The following is a 13,440-nucleotide window of genomic DNA, read 5'->3' as shown; positions in this document are numbered from 1 at the left end:
CAACAGCCACACCTGGAGGCAGTTACCTCTCTGCAGGGCTTTGGGCTGCTCTGTTTGCAGAGATGTAATAACACAATGTGGATAACCTGAAAGGTCACTCTTCCAGAACAGATACTGAACTTTGTATTAATGTACTCTATTTATGTCACATTTACTGATACAGTTCATAGAAAAATGTCTTTAAAATACAAAGATGATGTGACAAAATATATATCCTGTAACTTTCATTCATTGTCTATACTTCTCTAATGCCATTAACTTATGGTAGTAAAGAATAAAAGTAGAAACATGTAAGTCTCTGGTAACTTAAGATTTAAAAGAAGTTCCTCACAGCAGTTCAGACTGCATAAACCACAGAGAAAAACTTAATACCATTGGGAACGTATCTCATGTATATACAGGAAAATATATTGAGTAAATGTGTACAGTTTCTCATAAAGAACATGAATTGCCATGGGTGCAACATTCCTACATCAAAGGCATAAGAGTTCACAAGCTTACAGACCAACATAAAAATTTATTGAAAGGGATGTCAAAATCCATTAAGCCCCACTTTGTTTATTTATTACTGATCCACCGCTGGAGGCGATGGGCTCTGCCTCCAGCTGGGCTGCATTAGCAGGCTGACTCCACGCAAAGACAGAGCAAAGAGCAAGAACCACCTCAGGTGACCCAGCTGAGCTTACAGTGCAACAGCTGAGAAGGGGCCCATCACTCAGCAGCACAGCTGAGTGACTGCACATCTCTGGGTGGGTTATGAACTTCTTTGGAACAAACTTCTGTAACTCACTCCACTTATATTACCAAGAAGTTTGTCTTCATCTACAGAACCGTGTTCCTTTCATGTAACTGAGATTTGGGGATCTATTCTCAGTCTTACTGCTTCCAACTTCTGAACCCATCAATGATGAAGCAGGCAGTGACTGAGCTCAGCTGCAGCTCTGAAGCCAGGAATGCCTCCATGTGTCTTTGAAAAGGGGAGACTGAACCCAACCAGGATTCAGTTTCCCAAAGCTCTGTGATCTAATTCTACACAAAAGGCTTAATAAGGTTTAGACTCATAATACAATTAGTAATTTAGCTCACAAATTAGACTATCTATTAACACTCCAGCAGCGACAGCAGCCTTATGAGGATTAAGAAGGAATCTTTCACTCCCAATATGAAGAAACAACTTGAATGTTTTAATAGACCTCTTCGGCATCTGCCCAGGAGAGCACACATCGTTCTGTATGCAGCTGTGAGCATGGCTGGTATCCTGTTCCTATATTGAACCCTCATCAACAGGAATCACATCAATAAATTGCACATTCCACACTGAGTAGGAACTTTCAAGCTCATCTTAAAGCACAATTTAAACTGGTAGAAAGAAACATGAACTTACAGAATTGTTGTTCCATTTTCAAGATAGCACAGAGCACGCTCCACATGCATTTACATGCATTAGAAGTGCACATAAAAATAACAGCCAAAATTAACCTGTCAACATTGTACAAAATACACATTAAGCCAAAGCACTGATACAACAATATTTAATTGCAGGAGTTGAATAAGGAAGCAACATTTTTTTCTAAATGTTTGTATACAATGTTTATTCTGTATATATTAAGAAAGGAAGCAGATTTATGTAACACAAGATTCTGCATCCTCCTCTCCGCCTAAACAGAAGATTCAGAGAAGAGCTGATACCTCTCACATAGCACTTATCAACACTTTAACCACAAGGAGGAGAGTTCCAAATGAATTTCTCCAAAGGCTGCCCATGTCCTTGTTGCTCCAGCCCTACAAAATGCTGATATTGGAGTGTTCACACGACTTGTGCAACACCTGCCCACCTGTAATTACTGCATCATCAGAAGCTTTTGGGAATTATTTATAGCATGCCCACGACTAACCCTGTATTTGCATAGATAGTGACAGTATAATAGTGTCAAGTAATTCTTTCCAGCTTGAAGAACAAGAATGACAACAGTTTACTTCACACTCCAATAAAAACCATTAACACCCAAATATTATTAGAAATAACGTCCATCTGGTCTGAAATCTAGATCTGGCTGCAGTATCTTATTCTCCACATGCACTGCCTGCTGTTTCTGCAAAGTGCAAAGCAAAGCAAGACTTCAGCCCTACTCATTTCCACTATTTACACATAAGCACATGCACATGCTTTCCTGGCATCTGTCACAACATATACATGGGTCCACTATGATCTAATCTGCCACAGGAGAAAGAGAAGGAAAAAATATATATACATTCTTGGTATGAAAAATAGTCAGGCAGTCAGGAATTCTGTCCCTAAGCCCTGTTGCAGGTCCCCAGAGGCTATGTGCCCTTACCTAAATATGAACATTCATCTCCAAACTGGGAAGAGAGGGGAGCAGAGGAAGGCCCTGGTGGCTCCTGGTGTGAGGAACATGCTGATGAGGGGAAGACAGCCATATGGAGAAGGAGGTAGAGAGGGTGTGAGAGGTAGCAGCTGAGCAATACAACCTTAGAGATGGCCCTGTGGTTAACAGCTTTGTTAAATATGTGTGTTACTTTCTGTGGAATAGATGGTGTTAGAGTGCAATTTCAGACAGAAGTGAGAGCAGGTAAGAGCCCTCCCTCTTTCTCTGCACAAAATTCTAGAGTACAGAGCTCTAGCAGATTACTGTAATTGGCCAATTCTTTCTTTTATTGCTAGACCACTGTGTAGAGTCAAAGCACTGAAATCATGTGAATGGGACTACTGGTGAATATCATGTATTTGCTCAAAGGCAGTTTCTAGAATACAGATCTGATTTTTCTGCAGTTCCACTTCACAAAGTCTGGAAATGCACATCTTCTGACACACAGGCCAGAATTAATTTTTTACGGCTGTAAATCTAGCACAGCACTCTGCAGACTGTGATGACTACCAGAGCCAGTTCTGGAAATGTGAGATTTCTCACTTACAGCAAGTGGTTCCCAAAGCTCCTGCCATCCACCCACCATAAGCACAGATCTGAAGGGAACGAGTCTGTCAGATGCTACTTCACTGAGGCAGATTTACTGTGTACCAATTGAGGAAGCTGCGAGTCTGCATTCATTTTTGAAATAGAGATCTTCACAAATATGGACAGTTTTCATTACAAAGTCTTCAAGTTTGGGCTACACATCAGAAACTGACTGAAGTTTTGCAACAAACACAACAGAACTGACAGGCGAGCAATAGCTTTCAAAATGCAAGCTTCTATGATGCAACTCAGTGTGTGCTCAAACCTTCTGAGTAGCTCCTGCCTGACACCAGAAGAATCACACAGCTGCCTTCAATTTCCATTTCTCACCAAGTCATAACAGGTACCTCCCAATTTAGATGTCCAAAGACTGTATGTTTCTCTGTAAGAAATGAAAGAATATCGAAAACAGTAAACAAGTGCACAACAGTTGATGTAGACTGACTTCTCTTGAAGCAACCTAAGTGACACAGTGACAACAAGCCCAACCTTTATTCTAAACTTCTCCATTTAAAAACATAACAACTAAGGCTTCAGCCTTACTGCCAACTCAAGTTCCTGTCTGCACTCAAGACTCCAAGCCTACCACATGACAGAGGGTGGTACAGCTGAACAAGGCCGAAGTGTGCACTGTTTGCTAGCACATCCATTGCTTCAACCCACACACACAGTCATACACTCGTCTTCACTTGCAAATACAGCAAAGGTAGGTGAGGAATATTATTTACAAGGGGTAATTTAAATGCCATTTCACATCTTTTCTGCAGCTGTGTGAAGTTTCTAATGTGGGTAACATCCCCAGTAGTCCAGGATGCAAAGAAGTAACATTCTAGTGGACAAAAATGACTTTCTGTTAAGGGCTTGTAGATAAAAAGATACAGCTCTGAAGTTTCTATAAGACTTTAAAAAAAAAAATCACTTCTGCTGTTGCTGCACTGCTGCTGTGAAGAATATATTTCAATTCGTCTTGGGCTTTTGAGCCGTACACAATTTCACCGCATATTTGTCCTAGAGGGTGTGTTCTTTCCTCAAACATTAAAAGTAAATAAAACTCTGAAAGTGCAATCATTTCCAAATGCTGAAATGAAAATGCTAGGCTAATTCACATAAATCCTTCACTAGCCTAGATGTATGTGGGAAATTCTAGCAACAATTCTCAACATAAAAATAAATAAAACACACCTCATGAACTTGATGTGTGGTCTTCAACCCACATGCTTTGCTGTCACTACAAACAGAACATAGTCATGCTGGGCAATGTACAGGCTTCCCATTCTCATTTCCAACCTCCAAGGCTTTTAAATAAATATTAACTTAAATTGTGTTTAGTGTTGTTGGTTTCTTTTAACAATCACAGACCCAACCCCGACAGGTTGCTTTCATATTCAGGAAGGTGCTTGCAGCAGAGAAAGATGCTTTGAGAAGTTCTGAGCTAAGGCTGAGTCAAGATGACATCTCTCAGACATAGTAAAGAGGGCATCAACTGCATGGTGACTTAAAATTATTACTGGGACAACAATTGATCTGACATAGCTGTGAAATTACTTCAGGAATAGCTGCCTCTTGCAGAGGTTAAAAAGATAAACAGCTGAAGTGATGTGTTATGTAAAGTGCTTATATTGCATTGTATGTGTTGCTTTGTAAAATAATCTTCATCTACTCTGCAGAATTCAGAAAATGGAACATTCAAGGAAAAAAGGCTATAGTAGTTCTCAGTAATTAGAGTAGGAACTATCCCAATGAGTACTACACTTCCTGCAAATATCCATAATAAAATAATGTCTTTAATCCATAATAAAATAACTGTCTTTATCTCCTAAATACTTGACAGTACTTAAGTGCAACATTGAGTTTTCAGGGAAGACCAGAGTTGTAAGTGGCGGTTAGTGGCTGCTGTAAATGTTCTCCAAACAGAATCATACATCTCAAGCTGGAAGGGTTGGGACCCACAAGGATCACCGAGTCCAACTCCTGGCTCCACAGAGGTGTCATGACCACTGTCCTGGGGAGCCTGTTTCAGTGCATGATCACTCTAGCAAAGAACCTTTTCCTGTTATCCAGCCTGACTTTCCCTTCTCACTGCTTCATGCCATAAAAATAATACTGAAGAAAGAAAATATAGGGGTTCTTAAACATTAGCTACAAAAACAACAACAAAAACATTTGTCTCTTCAGTAATGGTCAAAACTAAACAGCTCCCACAAAAAAAAAAAAAAAAAAAAGATTAACTATGAAGATGCTCACCTCTATCACACTGAAATGCCAGAACATGTACTTAAATCCAGGCTTCCCGCTAGGCAGAAGATCTGATCGCTAAGCAACTGGCTAATACAACAGGAATTAAAATCTACATCTGTCTTCTGCATGCTGTGTACCAGTGGTATGCTTCATGTTCCACTATGTCATACCAACATGGAGCCAGAAAAAACTTACAGGCTCAAAAAGTTCCTCTGGGTAAGGAAATCATTTCCTGGGTAAGATTATATGAGACATCTCAAAGCACTGAAGGAAAAGAGATCTTAAACTATCAAAATACCAACAGCTCCCAAAATTTGTAATCCTCAGACGCTGTTGACATTGAATTATGCCATTTGATAAAAACATCACAGTCATTACATACATGACACGTGGTCCTATAAGGATTGGCAAACAGAGTTAAATCTTGACTCACATACATTTCCTCACTCAAGCAAGTTTCTACCCAGTGTATGAGCATATTTTGAGCAGGTTGAGGAGCTGTTAGAAAGCACTGGACTTCTTGCAGTGATTTTATTTACTAGGAGCACAAGGATGCAAAAGGGAACAGATAATAATGAAATTCTATTCAGACAAAACAAATTCAGTAATCTAAGAAAAGAGAATAACTACACCAAGCAGCCGCAGCAAGGACAGTCAGATCTGGGGCCCAACACAGTTCCAGGAGGTGGAAATTGATTTGCATATTTGTTTTCAATTTTTAGCTGAACTGGATACTAAACCTGGAAAAAAACATGAACCTGAAAATACAAGTGAGACTCTTTGCAGGTAGAGGACAGTGTGAATCCATTTAGGAAATATCAGCCTCTGCTTGAGATAGGATCTGGTACCATTCATTTTCAAAATTGGAGATCTGTTATCCTCTATATACCCTCAGAAACTACATAGACTTAGCAACCGAAATGTTAAGACGTGCATGTAGATGACTGCCTGTGGTCGTAAAATACCAGATAAGCCATGGATAAGGGATTGGTGAACCTCAAGTGTGGAGATAAAAATAAAAATACATTTCACCCAGCCCCAGTACACCATGAAAAATGCAATAGCCTGCTAAAGGGTAATAACTCATCAACTTTTTAAAACATAAACATATGAACTAGTACTTAGATTATAAGTACAAGTATAAATATGAACATTATGGACATTACGGAATTATTTACTCAGCCTAGTCTACATTCACCAGAAGCAGAGATGTGAAAAGCCACTCTATTCATTTACCTGCAAGAACAACTTCCTTACAAAACCTTAAGGCACTGCTGGACCACAATCCATCCACTTGGAAGTGCACAGAAACTCGTGTAATATCCTCCTCAATCTTACATTACAATCTCGTCAGCACAACTAAAAAGCATTCTTTCCACCTAACCGAGCTACCCTTAGAATTTAAGCTACTAACACACAATCTTTGTAGAAAGATTGCCAAACTCAATGTGTCATAAAACTTGGGGAGTGGGAAAAGTACCACTACTCTCATACAGTCATGTGATGCTTAATTTCACTCCCCTAGAAGATGAAGAGCTACAGTGATGAAAGAGGTAATTATCTATTCTGGAGCAAAACTACATCTCTTGTGCTTAAAAAATTAGTGCTGTGTAAGATATTTACAGTAACTTAATGCTGAAGACTAAAAAAGAAAAAAGAAAAGAAAGGGTCTCCTCTTCAAAAATCCCTACTGCTGTCTAAATGAGTGCAGATTACAAATATCTAGGGGGAAAAGGAAAAAGAAAAAAGCTTATGGGAGAAGTGTTGTTTTTGCGCCATTCCATGGGGAAAAAGAAAAATTGAAGGTTCATTAACATCATTACACTTAATCGTATGTGTAAAGATAATCAACTATTACTATGTAAAGCTGTCAGAAGATCTATTCAAGCCTTGCATATCTAAGGAGACAAGTGTGTTCAAAACTAAGATGGCAAAAATATGAAAATGTGAATAATTATAAATGCATGTATGTTTTCCAGATGCAGTTTAATTGCCTTGAGAGTTCAGCTTTTCCTAGATTTTTTTCTCTTCCAGCAAGACTCATCTCTTCTACTCTTTCATACCTTTCATACCCAAACACTTGAATTCCAACCAGTGCCGTCAGCACTCCCTCTTGCTAACAATCCCGCGCTCTCATCTGAACAAATGTGGTCATTACTTTGTTACCACTGCTCCTTAAGTGGCAAAGGGTCAGGCAGAGCGAAACGGCAGAGCTGCTCCTTTCCTATTCCTTGTAGCTACTGAAAATATTTGTCAGAGATGTAAATACACCTTTATTTGTGTTGTTATTACTTTCAGAAATGTGAGCATTAAAACACCTTCATTTTTAAAGCATGCATGGGGACCTACCCTCTGTAACTCCTCCTAACATTGAAGAAAGTGATGTGGCTTAAGAAGTGACACGACTCTGACAAAATCAGTGCAGGATTGTACTGACAGCAAGGTAACTCTGAAACTACTTACTTCGAACAGAGCAGAAGTCTCCTCACAATGCATTAAGAAGCTATGTACCCTCACAATACTCCAGCTCTGCTTTAAACGTATCTACAGGTCAATCACGATGGTTAAGATACAATCTTATCACACCTCTGCAGCAATAATCCTTCCAGATAAACTGCTAGGAAAGTACCAACAGTTTCTTTGTAACTTCATGCAGTTTGTTATATCACAGACTGCTTTCATCCTTCCACTGAATACTAACAATGATACTGAAAGCAGCATTCTTACAAGTAACCAAGAGTTCTGTTCTGTTACAAGCAAATTGGGAAAACAAACAAACAAACAAACAAAAACCCAATAGATTAGAATTCTTTAGGGGACAAAGATTTCCAGACCTCCCAAGTCAGAAGCTCAGCTTTCAGCCCTGCCTCTTCTTACACGGAGAAAAGTGGATTTAGAGATGCAGCTACACCTAGTGATCAGCAGCAGATCACAGCAGGCAGACTCAGGAAGTGTTCCCGCAGTACGAGAGCAGAAAGAAGTACGAGAGCACGGAGAGGAGAAGAAAGCGACACAGTAATATTTCTTTTTTAAAAAGATTATTACTAAACTTATCATCATATGTTCCGAATTGTCTTTGGCTTCCTGAAATCCTTTTTAATACACATTAAATCATAAATGCACATTTGGAAATTATCAGCAAAATCAAGTGAAATAAAGAGGACCATTTTAATGTTTCCTACAAAAACAGAGCAGAAGCAAAGTAATTCAAATGCACTCACACATTAACAAACAATTTACTCCTGGTAAAATTTTGAGAAGTGCTATTTTTACATGAATGGAAGATTTAGGGCTCATAAATTCAAGTCATTTTATGTGGAAACGCCTTTAAAACTTATTAGCAGCAGTTACACCACCATTTGACAATGCTACTAACATCTTTAAACACAAAGAGTCATCCCACTCAAGTGAATCAGAACCAAAATGCAACACATTAAATCTAGGATCAGATCTCAGGTTCCGACCCAACAACAGCACTGTGTTCCACCAGGTCTCCACCAGATTAATCTAATGATGTAAAAGTGAAGCCATGTCCCAGCAGCAACCTGTACGAGTTCCCTGGGCCACCAGTAACCCCCCCAGTTTGCCACACTCACTGATCCACTCAGCATTTGAGCAAGAAAAATAAACTCAGCATTTCTCCAGGTCAGACCCAAATGATGTTAGTGAGACAGAGGCCAGAAGCTTGCTTGCTGTACCCCAATATATTTTGTGATTTGCTCTCTAGGTGTCAATCCAGCACTTGTGTTAGCACAAAATAGATTTTCCATAAGCGATACACTGCTATATTGTTTCTGGACACTCATTTATTTTCCTCGTGGATTTTGATGACTACTAATTAGTGAGACTAAAAGACATGAACGGAATTTTTCAGCATTATTACATCCTCGTAATCTTCTGGAAGTTTTATTCTTAATTTCTGATGTGATTTCTTTACTAATTTTGACAGCAGAACTATAAAAAAGCAGTTTCTTTTTTGACAGTCCCGAAGTCCATACCCTCAATTCTGTTTGCAGCATTCCAGAGCACATCCCAATTTATGGGGAAATGCAAACTTTATTTCATCTGTTTCTAACTGTCAGAAGCGTTTAAAAAATAAGAACCTATTAGAAGCTGCTTCTCTGACATTCTTCCACTAACATGCAGGATCATTTTAAATGCAATTACTCCTGAGTGTAGCGCACAAATCAAATCATTGACCTGCATAAATGGGAGCTGCAGAAGGAGCAGCACAATGCTCCGATAGTAAGGCTCTTGGTCTGAGAACCCTTCCCCACAGCTCGCCCAGTATTTTTCTGTCAGACAGCACAGGGATGGGGACCGTAGACAGACAGGAGGAAAGCAGGTGGAATAAGCAACACCAGCAAACACAGAAGGTGTTAAAATAAGACACAAAACACGCTTAGAGATCACTGGGGACAAAAAGATCAGAGTGCCTATCAAAGGCTTCCAGATACAGATCCTGAATACTCTCAGAAACCTCTTTAAGCACAGTTAATAACAGCAGAAAGTTTTTACTTTCCATACATTGCCAGAAACTTCCCTTCAGCCAGGGTTGGACCTACAGAGACTTCACCCTCTTCTTCCTTTCCATCCTCCCTCTCTGCAAGCACTGTGACGATGCTGGTGTTCAGGAAGTTTCAACATCAGCATGTTACATTTATTCCTTACATCTGTTTTTGGAAAATGTGATTCTTGTTTTCGGAGTGCCTACACCCAAAACCGAAACAGATGAACATGAAGGCACAGTACCTATTTAGAGTACAAGGTTTGTATTTTTCTTCCATGGAACAGCTGGAGGAACGCTGCGCTCTGTGTAAAACCTTTACCAGTTTTTAAGAGAAGCAGTTTCCCGTTTCTGTGCAGCACCTTCCCTCCCTCCCATTTTCCTTCCAGCTACCTCCTGTGCTGGCACAAAGATACCTGGGACCCAGGAGCAATTCCATGCCACCCCCCTCTGTTTAGCACTGCAACAGGGCTCATCCCCTCTCAAAGAATGAAAACTTTGAACGTGAGTACTCTAAAATGAATGTGCTAATACACATCCTTGCTGCCTTCTGCAGCAAGAGAACAGCATGCTCTAATAACAGGCCTCTCTGGGTCAGTCGGGTTATAAGCAAAGAAGCACCAATTTCAGAATTCAGGCTGTGGGCAAATGTAAATCCACACAAACATGATGCCCTTATAAAAGCACAGTTTCTGCATTCTATTACACATCTCTTCGCCTTCAATTTCAGACACCCATTCCAGTGTTTGACAGAACTCATTACATCCAGACTTTTCATTTTATGGAACACCTAATATTTAGGCATGCAGTGCCCTTTCTCACTTGCCACATCTCTGGTTTGACCTAGATCCCCCACAGGGAGGGACCGCTCCCCCTGAGCTGCAGAACCCACCGTGGGGAGGAGAAGGAGCATCGCAGAGCCAAGTGACACACTGCGTGTGACAGTAATGCCACATATTCCGGGAACTTTGCAATGTAAACCTCCGGCCTTCCCATGGCCCCACTTTGTCATATCTGTGCTAAAACTGTAAAGAGAAATGAGCCGACCCAGGTACAGAAACATTTCTCAGGAACCATCAATCTGCTCTGCAGTAAGACCCCAGCTACTTCTTAAAATAAGCACTGTCCATATAATACAACATTTTCAGCAGCATGTCTTGAATCCAAATTCTTGAAACCGTTTGCTTCTGGAACTGATGAGTCCAGAATTTTAAATTCCTTAGTTAAGGACTCAGAGAAAATCTCATTGTTATTAACTGTTAAGCTGCTTTCCAAAGATTACTTGAAAGCTTCCAGGCCTTAGAAAGCCAAGATCTGATCTTTCGCTATGATTGTTTTCTAAACATGAAATGCAAATAAAACAATGACTGAAGGTAACATTAGAAGTAATCTCTGCCGAATAGATCAGTTACTCTATGAAAGGGTAAAAATAAAAACAGAACGAGAAACGCCAAAGACTTCTTAACGCACCTACTGCTGTTCTTTGCTTCAAACACCCATGGAGTTGTTTTTTTATTGCTTCATTTGCTTTTTAAACTTTTTAGAGGTTATTCACGTAACTCCCATCAGCAACAAGGGATGGCAAGCACCAAGAGCAGATTTTTGTGTGATTTAATTTCTATGACACTGATGCATCTTGCTTTCAACAAAAGCTACAGCATTTTTTTCCCCCTAAGCAAAACCGACTCCCAGACACACACTTCAAAAGGGAAAGTGCAAAAATTCATCAATTTTCTTCTGAGTGCCAACAGTCAATATTAAAAAAAAAAAACAACAACCTGTACCTGCCCCATCACTAATGGGCTTTCCATTCATTATTTCACATACATGTACATATGTGCACACAAGGAGAGGGCAGGCCAGATCCTGCACCCCGTGACGTTCTCCACAACCCCACTGAGGTGTGTGGATCGCAGCATCCCTCACTCAGTGGACGGGAAGCTGTGGAATCACCCCTTCTGCCACAAGCCTATGCACAGGTCATTAAATCCACTTAAGGACATCGCTGAACTGTTAGTGCTTTCTGTCACTGTGTGTTTGCTGCCACAGCGTGTGGCTATGGAAATGAATACATGAATGGCACTTAACGTGCTGACTCCAGAAGAGCATCAGGGTACCACACATGTAGGTCACTTCAGAAGTGCTGTTCCAGACCAACTTTAAGCAAGAAGCCTGACAGTTCGTGCAGGGCAGCAATGAGTTTGGGACTCATTGGAGTGAAGCAAGAGCTCTCCTTGAAGCCTGGACACCAGACTCCCAATATTAAGGAGTTATAGGGCTAACGTGCCTGAGTTCAGTTCCATAATTCGCTGCGGAGCATAGCTTCAACCTAGCACGAGTGTTAGGGAAAGATTTCATCGTTCTTATATATCAAAGCATCCCTCCTGCTCAGGAACCCTCTGCCTCATCCGCAGGAATAACGCTGCAGAGAACCTAAGGGAAACGCAGCCTCGTACACAGAAGGTCTGCGGAACCTGACACAAAACCGGAATTCGATAGGTTTTTTGTTTGGTTGGTTGGTTTTTTTTCGGAAAAGTTTAGGAGCAGAGCACGCACTCACGACAGCCGCAACGCAGCAGCCGGGCGGCAGGACAGACAGAGCTCACCGAGCGGATCGGAGCCCGAGCCCGACACCCCATGTCCCCAATTGCCGTACCGCTCTAACTTCGCATGAGAAACAAACCAAAAAGCCCCGAAGTGACTCCCAGCCACGGAGCGCGCCGAACTATTTCACAACCCTCGTCTAAAAGGACGGCTTTCCTCAGCACGGAAACAGGACGGGGAGCAGCCAGGGGGTCCGAATGCGCCCTGACCGTCTGCACGCCGAGCGGAAAGCACCGCAGCTGCTCACGCCCAGAGCCGGGGGCAGCGGAGCCCCTCCGCTCCCTTATGGGGCAGCGGGGAACTCCGGGCAGCCGGCGGCGGGGAGCTGGGGCCCGTCCCGACCGCGGCATCCCGCCCGCCTCCCTCGGGGGCTTTCTCTTCCCCACCCCCGTGTCACCCTCCTCCGGGAGGACGGAGAGAGAAAGGAACACGAGGAGAAGCCCCGCCGGCTCCGGTGGGAGCCGCGGTGCAGGCGAGGCGGCCCCTTACCTGTGAACGTCTGAGCTCCCGCTGCCAGCAAAAGTCCGGCCAAAGTCACCAGGCAACTTCCAACTTTCCCCATATTTCCACCCCCTTCCTGCTCCGGATCCAGCAAAGTGCCAAAGTGTTCGCCAAAGTGGGAGGAGGCCCTCTCGCCCCCCTCCCGTCGGCGGGGAGGGGGAGCCGGATCCCCGCACGCTGCCCCGCGGCCCCCGGCTCCCCTCGGACTCCCTTCGCCGACGGCAGGAGCGGAGAGAGCGGTGCGGAGGGCTTCTCGGGCAGCTCCTCTCCCTCGCGCCGTCCCCTCCGGCCGCCTCCCCCGGGGGGAACCGCGATCCCGGCGCTTCCCCGCCCGCTGCCGCCGCCGGCCCCGCTCCGCTCGGCTCCCGGACTGACTCGCGGTCCCCCCCGGCGGGCGGGCGGGTAAGGGAGCGGGGAAGGCACGCCCAGCCGCCGGCGCCGCCGCTCTGCCCCGCTAGAGGGCGAGGCGACCGTGCGTGGCGCGGCTGGGGCCGCTGACGGGAGCTCCGTGCTCGGCGGCCCGAGAGCCGCCGCGTTCGGCCCCGAAGTTCAGCCCGCAGCCTCGGTAACTTCACCGCCCGTCGCGGGGACGGGGATGGGCGGCCCCGAGGCGGC

General features: G+C 43.1%; 1 protein-coding gene across 8 annotated transcripts in view; it reads right to left on the bottom strand.

Moving 5' to 3' along the window:
* PTPRM (protein tyrosine phosphatase receptor type M) overlaps positions 1 to 13,183 on the bottom strand; it is a 449,220-nt gene extending 436,037 nt beyond the window's left edge. For all 8 annotated transcript variants that reach the window (XM_065752038.1, XM_065752030.1, XM_065752031.1 and 5 more), the window contains exon 1: positions 12,814 to 13,183. In XM_065752038.1, the coding sequence (XP_065608110.1) occupies positions 12,814 to 12,886 (73 nt within the window). In that variant the 5' untranslated portion in view covers positions 12,887 to 13,183. The remainder of the gene's footprint in view (positions 1 to 12,813) is intronic.
* Positions 13,184 to 13,440: the final 257 nt, after the last annotated feature.

This window comes from Cyrtonyx montezumae, unplaced genomic scaffold (genome assembly GCF_038088225.1).
Source record: "Cyrtonyx montezumae isolate F1298 unplaced genomic scaffold, pur_monq_1.0 scaffold_8, whole genome shotgun sequence".
NCBI lineage: Eukaryota > Metazoa > Chordata > Aves > Galliformes > Odontophoridae > Cyrtonyx > Cyrtonyx montezumae.
The sequence above is the reverse complement of the archived record's forward strand: the minus strand, read 5'-3'. Positions and strand labels throughout refer to the sequence as shown.